The following is a 16,587-nucleotide window of genomic DNA, read 5'->3' on the forward strand; positions in this document are numbered from 1 at the left end:
TTTCAGGTCACCGTGACTTTGACCTTTGACCTAGTGACCTGAAAATCAATAGGGGTAATCTTCCAGTCATGATCAATGTACCTATGAAGTTTTATGATCCTAAGCATAAGCGTTCTTGAGTTATCATCTGGAAACCATTTTACTATTTAGGGTCACAGTGACCTTGACCTTTGACCTAGTGACCTGAAAATCAATAGGGGTCATCTACGAGTCATGATCAATGTACCTATGAAGTTTCATGATCGTAGGCCGAAGCTCTCTTGAGTTATCCAGAAACCATTTTAATCTTTCGGGTCATCGTGACCTTGACCTTTGACCTAGTGACCTGAAAATCAATAGGGGTCATCCACGAGTTATGATCAATGTACCTATAAAGTTTCATGATCCTAGGCCTAAGCGTTCATGAGTTATCATCCGGAAACCATTTTAATATTTCGGATCATCGTGACCTTGACCTTTGACCTAGTGACCTGAAAATCAATATGGGTTATCTGCAAGTCATGGTCAATGTAGTTATGAAGTTTTATGATCCTAGGCATAAGCGTTCTTGAGTTATCATCTGGAAACCATTTTACTGCTTTGGGTCACCGTGACCTTGACCTTTGACCTAGTGACCTGAAAATCAATAGGGGTCATCTGCAAGTCATGATCAATGTATCTATGAAGTTTCATGATCCTAGCCACAAGTGTTCTTGAGTTATCATCCGAAACTGTTTTACCATTTCGGGTCATCGTGACCTTGACCTTTGACCTAGTGACCTGAAAATCAATAGGGGTCATCTGCGTGTAGTGATCAATGTACCTATGAAGTTTCATGATCCTTGGCATAAGCGCTCTTGAGTTATCATCCGGAAACCATCTGGCGGATGGACAGACCGACATGAGCAAAACAATATACCCCCTCTCCTTCGAAAGGGGGGGAGGCATAATGAGAAAACTGCCCCCCTCCCAGCAGCGATGTTATTCAACTGACCGGAACCATTTTTTAACTCAACTCTCGTATCAAGGAAACAAATGTTCTGAGCAAATTTCATGAAAATTGGGCAAAAAATGTGACTTCTACTGTGTTCGCATGTTTTCACTATATACATATAGAGAAAAAATACCCCACCCACTGGCGGCCATGTTTTTTCACCGATCCCGACCATTTTCAAACTCGTCAGAGATATTAATAAAACCAATGTTTTGACCAACTTTCATGATGATTGGGCAAAAATTGTGACTTCTAGAGTGTTTACAAGGTTTCTCTATAGCCAAATAGGGAAAACTGCCACTATATAAGTATAGAGAATAATGCCCCGCCCACTGGGGGCCATGTTTTTTCACTGATCTCGACCATTTTCGAACTCATCTCAGACATCAATTGAACCAATGTTTTGACCAACTTTCATGATGATTTGGCAAAAATTGTGACTTCTAGAGTGTTTACAAGGTTTCTCCATATCCAAATAAGGCAAACTGACCCGCCCACTGGCGGCCATGTTTTTCAACGGATCAGAACCACTTTTAAAACCCAACCAAGATATCATTAAGACAAACATTTTGACAAAGTTACATGAAGATCGGGCATGAAATGTGACTTCTACAGTGTTTACAAGGTTTTTCTTTTTTTTACCTAGTGACCTAGTTTTTGACCCGGCACAACCCAGTTTCGAACTCGGCCGAGATTTCATTGGGACAATGCTTCTGACCAAGTTTCATGAAAATGGGACAAGAAATGTGGCCTCTTGAGTGTTTACGAGCAAATGTTTACGGATGGACGGACGGACATACGACGGACAAAGACCAGACACAAAAGCTCACCTGAGCAATCAGGTGAGCTAAAAAGCCACTACCGTGACTGTAGATTCACCACCCAAAATGTGCAGCTCCATGAGATACACATGCATGCCAAATGTATGAAGTGGCTATGTTCAATATTGAATAATTTTCTCCCTTTTTAAAGCTTATTACTTCCCTTAAATCTGTATTTTTTACCATAGACCGTAAAGGATGACCTTGACCTTTTACCACAATGTGTTTGTCAGAAACACAATGCCGCCTACTGCGCTGCTTTGATTTATTTAACAAAAATATATACTTGGGCAGGTCAGATAACTATGTCTGTTTAAAGCTTATTACTTCCATTGACTTTGTTTTTTTTACCCTAGACCTTGAAGGATGATGTTCACCTTGAAATTTTACCACTCAAAATGTGCAGCTCCATGAGATACACATGCATGCCAAATATCAAGGTGCTATCTTCAATATTTAAAAAATTATGGCCAATGTTACGGTTTTAGCACGAAGCCTACAGTGGACGGTGAACGGCGGACGACGAGCTGGCTATGACAATAGCTTGGGTTTTCTACGAAAACAGCCTCGCTTATAAAAATAACAGAAATATATGCTTGAACGGGGGGCATAAAAACACACCACAATTAAATTTCTAATAAAAAATAAATATGACTAAAATACAAGCTATTAAATGGGTGTAAAACGTGCTTGTTTGTAAAGGCGCATATTATTATATATAACAACATGTAAAAGCTTCTAAACGTAAAAAATAAGCCGAAAGACATTAAAAGTTACTAATGCCAGAATATTGACCACAAAGTTGGTCTTTCACCCATAAGTGTGACTTTAACATTTGAGGTAGGAAGATTGTTGTAAACAACCACACATTGTCTTACGAAGGTTGACATTAGTGCCATGTAATTAAAAAACCCATAAATATATGGCATAGTTTTTGCTAAGATAAGAAATTTTGAACAGATGTATAGATTGACGGTGTCACTGCCGCCTTCTCAGATGGGGGGATACCACAATTAAGTTTCTAATAAAAAGTAAATATGATTAAATATTAACTTAAATACAAGCTATATTAAATGGGTGTAAAACGTGTTAGTTTGTAAAGGTGCATATATATAACAAGTATAAGCTTCTAAAAGTAAAAAATAAGCCGAAAGAAATTTAAAGTAACCAATGCGACAATATTGACCATTACATACAAATATGCAACCTGTGCTCAAAGGTATACAGATGCAAAGTTAAGGATAAATACAGAATGAAATTCAGGCATAGTGTTACTTCACTGAAATCAATTGTGGGAAAGGTGAACATTTTACAAATTTCCAACAAAAGTGTGTGCAAAAATGTGAGTTATTTTCATTACTAATTTGAATGGCCAATAACACCAACATTTTAGTATGTTATATTTTCTTAACTAAACTGGTTTTTGAAAATTCCCTTGTTTAAACTTTCATTTCACTCTTTATAAAAATGTTCTTCAGACATACTTCTGAAATATAAATGACTCTTTTTTTATTAACCTTCCTCTGGTAAATGGTTAGTAAATGCAATTTAAGTTGCATGTACACACTGTTAAGTAGATTAATTAAAGGCAGACTGTAGAGTAAATCAGTGTCTATTTAAGCTAAGGGTTTGCTCTATTTACCTTTCTTTGATCTCATAACTTCTGCAAAACAAACAAACATACATGACATGAGATGGAGATGCAACAGCCCGTACTAACTAGTAGGGCGCCTATTCACCAACCAATTCTGAGACTTGAGACTAACGAGAGTGCCGACGGCGTTTAACGTCCATTGGCTAAATACCGGGAAGTTTCTGCTGAAGTAAATGTTAAAGTAACAGTTGACTGAATAAAAATCTAAAAAGCTATCAAAAACAAAAGCTTTTTTTTAGAATAAGTACACATCAATAAAACAATAAGTGTAGAAATATTGCAAACCATCCTATATCTATCGGAAAATCACAAATATTATCAATGAAGATTGGCATTTTGCGAGCAAGTAAATGTCCGGATGTTAATGTTATTTCTGATTGACTAGATGTTTATTTATGCTAGTGTTTTAATTAACCTAATTGTATAGCATTACATCATTACTATTTACCAGACTGAACCACCTTTTCATTCGGAAGGTAAGATCAAAGTTATATCTTTGTTTTTCTTGATTTGTTACTAATATTCATTATACAATTACGATCCCTTCATTTTCATTTAATCAGAAAGGTAATATTCATTGTTGTTGTTGTTATATTTACGCAAAATATTACATGCACACAATATTTTTGAGCACACGTTCTGCAGTTTTAAATCCTTATTCAAATTATTAAAATAATTTCAAATAGTATGCAAAATAAATACTGTAATTTGACCCCCTCTCTTGCCCCCCAAAATTGCAAGGTAAAAATGTTTTCCGTCACAAAGTTTAACGATATTACAGCCCTAAACAGTCTCCTGCAAGAAACAAGACAATTATATATTAGTCTGTAATAGTCTTATTATTTATCTGTTAAAACTGTTTAATGTTACGTACCCCATAAAAAACTTGTACCCATCCACATTTTAAGGGAAGTGTTATTATAAACTGGCATTTTTTTCAAATGTCATTAGATATTAGTCTTATAATTTATAGAGCGAATATTAATACGAAATAATCATTAGTTTCTTTCTTGCTGATATGGTTTGAAAGCGAGCGGCATAATGGCATTTAAACAAGAGCACTGCATAACGGGTGCCACGCTCGGCTGCGAAAGCTTGTCAGAATTATTTTTTTTTAGAGGTCACAGTGACCTTGACCTTTGACCTAGTGACCCAAAATTGATGTGGCGTGTAGAACTCATCAAGGTGCATCTACATATGAAGTTTCAAAGTTGAAGGTGGAAGCACTTTGATTTAAGAGGCAATGTTAAGGTTTTTGTTAAAGTTTTATATTAGAGGTCACAGTGACCTTGGCCTTTGACCTAGTGACCCAAAATGGGTGTGGCATGTAGAACTCATCAAGATGCAACTACATATGAAGTTTCAAAGTTGTAGGTGGAAGCACTTTGACTTTAGAGCCTATGTTAAAGTTTTATATTAGAGGTCATAGTGACCTTGACCTTTGACCTAGTGACCCAAAAACAAATTTTTCTAGTAAAATTCATTTTAATTAGTAATTACTTACCTGATATCATATGCTATTTACTTCGATAGGATCGTAATTTATCCGGAATTTTTCGCCCGAGGAATCCCACACTTTTTGAGAAACCCGTCAGGTAGGTCAGAGCGGTCATATTAGTGCCGCGTAGCCGCATAACCAAAACGGGACAATACCCATAATCCACTCTTATTCCAATAAAAAAAAAAAAGAAATATTAGACGAAGAGCGGGGTGGGAGGTGGGACTTACCGATATCAGGTAAGTAATTACTAATTAAAATGAATTTTACTAGAAAAATTTGTTTTAATAGCTTAATTACGTTACCTGATATCATATGCTGAATTTGCAGCTGAGGCGGGAAGGTTCGCGAAAATCTCCCCATCACAGCGGAACCCATATCTCGGGTTCTCAGCTAATCTTCGTTATTACGGTATTAACTTAATTCACGGATAAGCGTAATATACCTATGCCGTAGAAGATACTACCGTTTGTGCAACCACAAGGGGGCCCAACAAATACAAGTTGTCCTGTTGGCACTCCAGAGAACGAAGATAAAAAGATGAAAAAGTAGTCTGATTCCTCCAGAAAGCAGCTTGAAGCACGTCAGAGAGTGGGTATGATTAATATATGCCCACGAAGCCGACATTGCTCGTAATTCATGCGGTCTAATCTTAAAAAGGGATGAATCCCTTGAAGAAAGAGAAGAGTAAGCCCTTTTTATAGTCGAGGCTACCCAACGGGAAATAGAAGCCGCAGACACATCGCCCCCCCCCTTTAAAGGGAATGAAGAGTCTCTTACGAGAACCTCGAATAGACTTAGCTCTACTAAGATAGAACTTCAAAGACCTGACAGGGCAGAGGAGTCTATCTTCATCTTCATTACCACAAGTTCTAGAAAGACTTGGGACCTTGAAGGGTTTAGAAGCCATAGAGGGGAGTTGATTTTTAGCAAGGAATCCTGGCTGACACAACAAGGTGACAGAGCCATCGGAGGAATCAAAACGAAGATGGCTTTCTTCGATAGAAAGAGCATGAATTTCACTTCTACGTTTGGATGAAGCCATGGTAAGAAGGAAAACGGTCTTCCAGGTTAGGAACTGTAAAGAAGCCTGATTAAGGGGTTCATAGGGAGCTTTAATAAGCGATCCAAGAACACAAGCCAAATCCCATTTGGGGGTAAGAGAACGAGACACAGGACGTTTAAGTTCCATGGCTCGGATCAGTTCCGAAATGGCTGGGTCAGCACAGACTTGTGATGACTTACGAAAAGCCAAGGTATGCGAAAGCACAGATCTGTATCCTTTGATGGAGCTAAGAGAAAGTTTCTTATAATCAAAGAGATAGATTAGAAAATCCGCTATGCGTCTAGCAGAGGGATTGAGGGGATCAATTTTCCCTCGAACACACCAATTAGAGAAGAGTTTCCAGCGAGCATCATAGACTGCTCTGGTGGACTTTCTCCTTGCAGAGGCAACGAGCGTTGAAGCCCTGACAGAAAAGCTTTTCTTCTGCAGGGATTGCCTGATAACGGCCAGACGTGTAAGTGGAACATGTCTGGATCCATGTGAAGTCTGCCTCTCCGAGATCTGACCTGTGCGGGAGTTCCCTGGGAAATTTGCACAGGAGACCGAGAAGGTCGTTGAACCAGGATCTCCTGGGCCACCAAGGGGCTATCAGGAGGATCCGGCAAGAGCTCACCCGGATTTTCCCTAAGATTTGGGGAATTAGAATGGGTGGGGGATAAGCGTAAGCGTCCAGTTGATCCCAATCGAACGAAAGCGCGTCTACCGTCCACGCTGCTGGTTCGTACACTGGACTCACATACAGAGGAAGTCTGTGGTTGTCTCTGGTCGCAAACAGGTCGACCAGTGGATAACCGAATGTGAGGAATATCTGATTGGCCACTTCCTGATGAAGTGTCCACTCCGATGGAAGTAACTGGTGTTTGCGAGACAAACCGTCCGCCAGGGCGTTAAGACGACCTGGTATGTATTTGGACAAGAGAGAGACGTTTAGGCTCTTGCAAAGAACAAGTAATTTCATTGTTTCCAGATACAGGGAGTGAGAGTGTGTCCCGCCCTGTTTCTGGATGTAAGCCACGACTGATGTGTTGTCTGTCGATACCATCACACAGGAGTCCCGAAGATGTGATTGGAATTGAGAAACAGCTAGAAAGACTGCTCGCATTTCGAGATTGTTTATGTGCAGGAGAGACTCCTGAGGAGACCACAATCCTGATAATGTCAGGCTGCGGGGTTCCAGGTGAGCGCCCCAACCTTCCATGCTCGCATCCGTTATGAGATGTAAAGACGGTTGCGGAGGAAGAAGCGGTACTCCTGCCAACAGGGTCTCCTCGTCTAGCCACCATAGAAGGTGGGGGACTAAGGACGGAAGAATGGGAATCTGTGTTAGCAGATTGTCTGGAGACCATTTCCATCGAGCTGAGAGATAGTGCTGAAGAGGACATAGGAAGAGACGTCCCAACTGCACGAAGTCTGCTACAGAGCTCAGGATACCGTTGAGAGAGAGGAAATCTTGAGCTGTGATATGAGATTGGGACAGCACCCATCTGACCTTCAAAAGGAGGTCTGATATACGTTGTGGTGAAACCCTGACCCGATTGATGTGGGTCAGAAAATTCATTCCCACGAATATGAAATCCTGAGAGGGAATGAGGTCTGACTTGGCTACATTGAGAAGGAGTCCTAAAGAAAGGAGCTCCTTCCAAGAGAACTCTAGGTGTAGCAGAAGCAGTTGACGATCGAGCTGGTGTAAGAGCCAATCGTCGAAATACTGAAGCAGTTGAACCCCGTGTAATCGGAGGTGTGCGCTCACTGCGGCCATCAGTTTGGTGAAAACTCGTGGAGCCGTGGCCAATCCAAAGGGCATCGCCCGAAACTGGTAGACCTGGCCTCGAAAGGAGAAGCGCAGGTACTTCCGGTAGTTGGGATGGATAGGAACATGGAAGTATGCATCTTCCAGGTCCAAGGAAACCCCCCATTGCATGGGTTTGATGGAGCGCCGAATGAAGGCAGGAGTCTCCATCTTGAAAGTAGGTTTGACTAGAAACGTGTTGAACACTTTTTTAAGTCTATGACTGGTCTCCAGGAGCCGCTTTTCTTTTGAACAAGGAAAAGGCGGCTGTAAAATCCTGGAGAACAAGGGTCGTGAACCCTTTCTACCGCCTGTTTTTCCAGGAGTCCGAGAATGGAGTCTGGAAGTTGTGGATGCGGAGATACCAGATCTATTGGGACGCGAGAGAGTGGGGGCCTTTTTTCGAATTGAAAAGTGAGGCCTTGTGTGACAAGAGAATGAACCCACGCGTCCGAAGTTATTTGGAGCCATCCATTTGCGAAGTGCATAAGTCTGGCCCCGACTGGTACCTCCGGCATCAGAGGTTGTGGCGGTAGAAAGGGGTATGACCTAGGGCTGACCTTTAGGAGGTCCACCCTTGCCGGAAGAAGTATTAAATGACTTCTTGTCCGCATTGGGTTTGCCCTTACTCCAATTTTGTTTTACAGAAGGCTTCCGATAGGAAGTTGTTCTGTTTTGAAAAGGAGGCCTATTAGTGGGCTGACGTGGAGCAGACGGACGCTTAGTAGGGAAACTGTCCCTTTTAGCGTTCTTGGCCGGTGGGGCTCCTGGGGGCTTAGAAGCAGGGCGCTTAAAAACCACAGGGCGCTGGCCAGAGTTGCTCCTAGCTAAGGAGGCATGTATCTGATCTTCACGATCAGCAGTAAGTGCCGACTGTATCCTCCCTCCGAAAAGAGACTCTGCTGTTAGTGGAGCAGTTCGAAGGGAGTTTACGCCTGTTTCCAAAAGGAAATTATTGGGCAAGGAAGAGAGGATGAGGTCTCTCCGAAGCCTTAACATCTCAGACATAGAAGACGCAGCATTGTGAGATAAACACTGTGTAGTACGTGAAAGATGTATCAACAAGGCCCGGAGCTCCTCTGGGATTGAATCAGAGAGCTCCCAAACCAAGTCTAAGGCTGTGGCTGCCATGAGATCTAGCTGGTTAGCCAGACCTATGGAACGGCGTTCTCTCAGCTCCCAATTTTCCAACAGGGAAAGAGGGACTGATGTGTGGGTAGATGATGAAGGCATTGTAAGTGACAGCTTACTAATGTCAGCATCAGGAACCGGAAGTTTGGAAAGGTCCAAACCGGTAGCAGGATCTGGTACCGGGGCCTTATAACTTTTCCCGCCGTCCATCTGTTTAGGCTCCGTCAGCTCCTTAGGGGATTTCCATGGAGATGGCGAAGGCTTATTGGCTGGTTCAAGTGACTGGAAAACAGGCGAAAAATTCCGGATAAATTACGATCCTATCGGAGTAAATAGCATATGATATCAGGTAACGTAATTAAGCTATTAAAATGGGTGTGGCGTGTAGAACACATCAAGGTGCATCTACATATGAAGTTTAAAAGTTGTAGGTGGAAGAACTTTGATTTTAGAGCCAATGTTAAGGTTTTAGCACGATGCCTAGGGCAGACGTCGGACGAGCTTGCTATGACAATAGCTCAGGTTTTCTCCGAAAACAGCCTCGCTAAAAACTAGTACAAGTAATAAAGGGTATAAAACGGCAATAAACCTGCTTTGGCATAGACGTCGCCATCTTGACTATCATGTGATTTTGCCAATAATAAAATTGTTTAACAAACGATATTTGTTTTAAATATTCTTAGAACGTTTTTTTCACTAAAATGGTCCTAGAAAAAAGCACTTAATAATTTATGGTGTTAGAAAAATTCTGAGAAGAAAATCTTAGAGAAAAAGATTCTGAGTGAAAAACTGTAAGAATTAAAAAATTCGATATTAATTATCGGATCTATTTCGTCTGCCAACATTCTTGCGCCAATGGACAAAAATTAAATGTTCTTCTTGCATTACTTAGAAGTTAAGTCTTACATTGCAGTTAACATCAATAATTACATTATAATTTATTTAGAAAACTTTTAAAATAACATACACACCATTTGTCGTATATATTCAAACTCTGAAGTAAGTCTAAGTTCATGTTTTATAATGAAGTCTATGTATTGGTTGGTGAATACAATCTAGAAAACATGCAAACTACATGACAAAGTTAAGATGCATTATTGCTATGAGAAGCCTTTTTTTACTTTAGAAAATCTAAGTCTTTTTTGAGTAAACTTCTCAACCAAAATACCATATTTTTGCGAAGTAATAATTATAAAAACCTTTATATCACAACCTTTATATTGGTTGCTCACCCGGGACGTTAAGGAGCTGAACTGTTCTATGCAGCCTATAATATGTTAAGTAACCATTTACAAATCAGCTGAGATATCATTAAAATAAATGTTCTGATGAAGATTTATGATGATTGGGCAAACAATGTGACTTATAGGGTGCTCATACAATTGCAGATTGCACTATAGCCGTATGAAGATATTGTCTTTCCTCCTGCAGATCATGTTTTATTTGTAATAAAAAAATTTAAGTAGGGCCACACCAAACATCTGGCCATGTGGTTTCAGAGGAAACGCTGTGGAGACTAATCACTAGATGCCTTTTTAAGGTCCCAAGTCACATGAAGGGCTGGGTCATTTTTGCTCACAGGTAAAAAAGTTTAGCCTTCATGATCTTCATATGCACTGGACCTGAACAATTTGAACAACTTTGAAAGAGGGTTACCCAAGGATCATTCCTGAGAAGTTTCATTATTTTTTTTCCAAAGGATTCAGGATAAGTAGTCATTAGAAAAAAAACACGCATAGACTAACGGATGACAGATATCAACTTACCCTGAAAGCTCACAATGATCACTATATGCTCAGGTGAGCTACACACTAGATGGTTCAGCGACAGATTTACATATCAGAATCCTCCAAAATGTGACCAATGTCTAAATTTAATAACTTTCAAGGTCAAACAAAAATTTGGCATATAATAATGAAGCTATTAATATCCAAGGGTATACGTCTACGTCTAAAACAATTAATTGTAATTCCATTCAAACAGCCATTTCTATTTGATACTTTATTTTTGTAAACTCTATTGGACAGAAACATTCATCATTTCTTTCCTTCAACAAGAGGGCCATGATGGCCCTGTATCGCTCCTCTGTTTTTTTATGCGAAAAAAAAAGTGCAATGCGCATGGGTTGAAATGTACTCGAGCATGTGACTCTCTTTCTATCCCTCGTCCCACTGGGCGCTTAAAAGTTGGAAGGATGAGCTTTTTTATGTATGGAAAAAGTTACTACCGTGTTAATTAAACAGACTAAAAAGCCCGGGAATTGTTGCACAGGTCCTTTGCTTATAGCGTAGGTACATTTATCTCTCCAAAAGATATTGTCGTTCTTTCTATTTTCACATATTTTTAGATGCTGAAGATCAAATCTAGGCATTTGATTTGAAACAGATTCACAAGACCCATAGGAATCAAAATGCCTTAACCAAACGACACATTTTGGACTTTCCCAATTTGAAAGAGGTTGCAGACGACAATTAAATTGTAATGGAATATGAAGGAAATGATCAGGTAGGGTAGAAATAATTGTGATAAAAGGAGAAATTGCTCATCTTCCGAAGATCGGAAAATAAATGTGGCCTCTAGAGTGTTAACGAGGTTTTAATATAGCCATATAAGAACAATTCCCCGCCCCCTGGCAGCCATGTTTTTCAACCAACCGGCATCAGTTTTTGAACACGTCCAAGATATTATCGGGATGAATCTTCTGACCAAGTTTCATGAAGATTGGACATTAAATGTGGCCTCTAGAGTGTTAACAAGATTTTACTACAGCCATATAAAAAAAATGCCCCGCCCCTTGGAAGTCATTTTTTTCACGCAAACATAATTATTTTCGAACTCATCCAAGATATCATTGCGACCAATCTTCTGACCAAATTTCATGAAGATTGGACAATAAATGTGGCCTCTAGATGCAACAAGGTTTTACTATAGTCATATATAGCCATATAAGGAAAAATGCCCCGCCCCTGGTGGCCATGTTTTTAAAGCAACCAAAACCATTTTCGAACTCATCCAAGATATCAATGGGACAAATCTTCTGACCCAGTTTCATGATGATTGGAAAATAAATGTGACCTCTAGAGTGTTAACAAGGTTTTACTATAGCCATATAAGGAAAATAGCCCCGCCCCCGTGGTGGCCATGTTTTTCAACCAACCGGCATCATCTTTGAACTCGTCCAAGATATTATTGGGATGAATCTTCTGACCGAGTTTCATGAAGATCGGACTATAAATGCTTCCTCTAGAGTGTTAACAAGATTTTACTATCGCCTTATATAGCCATATAAGGAAAAATGCCCCGCCCCTTTTGCGGCCATATTTTTCAAGCAAACGTAACCATTTTCGAACTCATCCAAGATATCATTAAGACAAATCTTCTGACCATATTTCATCAAGATTGGAAATAAATGTGGCCTCTTGAGTGTTAACAAGGTTTTACTATAGCCATATAAGGAAAAAAGCCCCGCGCCCTGGCGGCCATGTTTTTCAACCAACCGGCATCATTTTCGAACTAGTCCAAGATATTATTGGGATGAATCTTCTGACCAAGTTTCATGAAGATTGGACAATAAATGTGGCCTCTAGAGTGTTAACAAGATTTTACAATAGCCATATATAGCCATATAAGGAAAATTGCCCCGCAATTTTCTGACCCCACAGGGCAGGGTCAAATTTGACCCCAGGGGCAACATTTGAAGAAACTTGGTAGAGGACTATAAGATGTCACTACATACCAAATTTAGTAGTCCTAGGCCCATTGGTTATGGACGAGATTTTTTTTAAAGTTTTCACAAAATAGGGGTTATATAAGCAAATTTTCAATTTTTTGACCCCCCCGGGGCAGGGTCAAATTTGACCCTAGGGGCATAATTTGAACAAATTTGAAAGAGGTTTACCCCAGGAACATTCCTGAGAAATTTCATCAGAATTGGACCAGTAGTTTAGGAGAAGATGTTTAAAGAAAAAATTAACGCACGGACACACGCACGCACCCACGACAGACACAGGACCATGACATAAGCCCCGCTGGCCTCTGGCAAGTGGAGCTAAATATCTATTGACCTGTAACATGTATTCAGCTTAACTGAATATATATTATTATATATCATTTAATTTAAATTAACTCAAACCAGGATAGTACGAAATGCAAATACAATATATCAGTAGGATAAAGTTCTTTCAATCCTATAGCAAGAAACATCAAAAGCAAATTATTATGGCGTACCATTTGGGTCGAAAGTCAACAAGACGTACTAGGTAAAAAGAGAAATGTACATCGACATACAAAATGTACGTCGAAGCACAAACATTGTACTTCGATATCTATGAGTCAGCGGTCGATAGCCGCATAATTTGGTATAAATAATAATAATAATGTTCAATAAATATGCACAATATCTATGAGTTAGCGGTGGATAGTCGCATAATTTGGTATAATTAATAATAATAACTGCATGCCCCCCATATGGGCTGTCAGTTGTAGTGGCAGCCATTGTGTGAATACGTTTTTTGTCACTGTGACCTTGACCTTTGACCTAATGTAAGTTATCATCCGGAAACCATTGTACTATTTCGAGTCACTGTGACCTTGACCTTTGACCTAGTGACCTGAAAATCAATAGAGGTCATTTGCCAGTCATGATCAATGTACCTATGAAGTTTCATGATCCTAGGCGTAAGCATTCTTCAGTTATCATCCGGAAACCATTTACTATTTCGAGTTACTGTGACCTTGACCTTTGACCTTGTGACCTAACAAGAGCTGTCAGAGGACAGCGCGCTCGACTATTCGAGTGCTTGACAGTATAACGTAAGCCATCATGGGGAAATTGTTCATATTCAATAATTTATTAGACGATCTTTCAAAAAAAAAAAAGGAAAAAAAAAAAAATAATTTGGGGGGGTGAGAGGGGGGTATAATGTGGGGTGTGGTAATTTATTAGATGTTTAAAAAAAAAATTGGGGGGGAGTGGGGGGGTAGGGGGGAGTGAGAGGGGGGTATAATGTGGGGTGTGGTAATTTATTAATGTTGAAAAAAAAAAAATTGGGGGGTGGGTGGGGGGGTAGGGGGGAGTGAGAGGGGGGTTTGATGTGGGGTGTGGTATTTATTAGATGTTTAACAAAAAACTAAATTATTTTTTTTGGGGGGTAGGGGGGAGTGAGAGGGGGGTATAATGTGGGGTGTGGTAATTTATTAGATGTTTAAAAAAAAATTTGGGGGGGGGGGGGGAATTGAGGTTGGGGGGGGGGGGGAAGGGATTCTGGTAGGGGCGTGGGGTATTGTTTGGGTGGAATCCATTGTGGTATTCAGGTATGTGTTGTTTTGTCAAAGTAATAATAAAATGTGATCATAAATAAAGAAGTTATGGCAATTTAAGCAAAAATGTTCAATTATCTAAGTGTAAGGGGCCATAACTATTTCAAAATGCTTGAAACAGTGGTCTGCTCTTGTTTATAGGTTGGGGTCATGTTGGTAAACAAGTATGCAACATATAAAAGCAATATGTCAAAGGATATAGGAAATATTTGGGGTAGTACGCAAACTTAAACATAAATTTATCAACTATATGCATATTCTAAGTATAAAAGGGGCAATAATTATGACAAAATGCTTGATAGAGTTGTCTGCTCTTGTTTATAGGTTGGCGTGATGTTGGAAAACAAGTATGCAAAATATAAAAGCAATATGTCAAGGGACAATGAAAAAAATAACAAATGATCTCACATTGACATGAACAAATATCCTCTATTTATTAAACATGAAATTTAAACTTATTGCATTTGTTTCCCCTGTATATAAGAAAGATATAATAGTGTATTATCTCCCCTGTCCTGCTTATATTTATATTAATCAACAAAATTAAACATTAACACAATATTCAATATACAAAATATACAAAAAAAAACTCGTATTCTGATAATATTTTTACTGATCCACTTTATTTTACTCAAATGATGATGTTTCATTGGACTGATAATTATAGATTTAGGATTACATACCAGTTGCTTCAGTTATATTGTTCAGAGTTCGCCCTGTTGGCCGCGTATGCGTTCTTGAGTTTTCATCCAAAAACCATTTTACCATTTCGAGTCACCGTGACCTTGACCTTTGACCTAGTGACCTCAAAATCAATAGGGGTCATCTGCGAATCATGATCAATGTTCCTATTAAGTTTCATGATCCTAGGCCCCAGCGTTCTTGAGTTATCATCCGGAAACCACCTGGTGGACGGACCGACAGACCGACCGACCGACATGTGCAAAGCAATATACCCCCTCTTCTCCGAAGCGGGGCATAATAATGTTCAATGTCAGATATTTCTCAAAGCAACAGATGTAAGGCGTCTTCTGATTGGCTTACACTCAAGGGTCGGTAAAAACTGTATGTTGAAGTACAATTTTGTACGTCGAAGTACATTTCTCTTTTTACCTAGTAGGTCTTGTTGACTTTCGACCCAAATGGTACGCCATAAATTATGTTGTGAGGCTGGACGACAACAAGTACTAAGAAGCATTCAATTCTGCTTATAAACATATATTTATCTCTAATTATGCTGAACTGAGATGTAAACAATATTTGTATTGCAGCATATACCAAAATGTACATTAAGCAAAGCAAATATGTCTGATCACTAAATAACTTGCAGATATGTGTTTTTTGTTGTTTGTTTATCATTATTTTCTAATCTGATCATAAGCGCTTAGGGAGTCACAAAAAGTTTGTTCTTTATTTTTTATATAAAACATAGAATTCTTTTTCTATTCAGATATTTTGCCTCGCATTCCTATAAAGCTGATATGTATGCATATATATTCACTTACTTTAAAACTTTTTTAAAGGTAAGTTGAGCTAGTAAAATATACAGCTTTTAATATACTAATACAGTTTTTATTTACTTTGATTAAAATTTGTGTTGAATGAAAGCAAACATATACATGCGGGCTAGAAACATAAATCACACATACAGTTAAATTAATGTTACAAAATCATATAGTCAATACACAATTAAAAAGCCAGAAGTATTATTTGCAAATTTGACAAAATAGTTTTTGCACATATTACTTTACAGTGAATTGTTTTGACATTATACAAACCAAAAAATCAAATATATCCTATTCCAAAGAATTGAGCAAGAAACCGCAAATGATGCATTTTATTTCATACACAAATAAGTTGTGCAAAGATGTGCAAAGATGTGACAAACTGTCTCTTGTGATATGCAACAAAAAACAAACTTAAGATTGCAGATTTGAATTTTGTTTGTCCTGTGTATCGCTAGGCTAAAAAAGTATGAGACTCCCACAGTAACGAGTATACATCCTTCATATTATCATAATGATCTGTTATGATTTCCTTTAAACAATCTAATACAAATAACAGTAGTAAATGTGGTTTTGTTTTATTCTCCTGAAAGACACTTTAACATCAAACACAAAACAAAACTAGAACTCATCACTGACCATAACAATTCACTATCTGACTGATTATTAGATCAATCTATCATCACAAATCATATTATATGTACTTGTACCAACTTGAGAATTTAGTATGACTGTGCATCTGGGCGGGAAACAAGCATAAAAAAATTCATGGGTATATAAACGCCTTCTTTTTTTTTTTATCTCATGAAGCGTTTACCCTTGTACTGCTTC

General features: G+C 38.9%; 1 protein-coding gene across 1 annotated transcript in view; it reads right to left on the minus strand.

The window, feature by feature from the left end:
• The window catches only part of LOC127832337 (protein kinase C delta type-like), a gene marked incomplete in the record, with an annotated part of 162,725 nt that overhangs the window by 103,880 nt on the left and 42,258 nt on the right, over window positions 1-16,587 (minus strand). The window contains 1 exon segment of the mRNA XM_052357744.1: window positions 3,437-3,457. Coding sequence (XP_052213704.1) covers window positions 3,437-3,457 — 21 coding nt within the window.

The sequence above is a fragment of the Dreissena polymorpha genome, chromosome 5 (assembly GCF_020536995.1).
Source record: "Dreissena polymorpha isolate Duluth1 chromosome 5, UMN_Dpol_1.0, whole genome shotgun sequence".
Lineage (NCBI taxonomy): Eukaryota > Metazoa > Mollusca > Bivalvia > Myida > Dreissenidae > Dreissena > Dreissena polymorpha.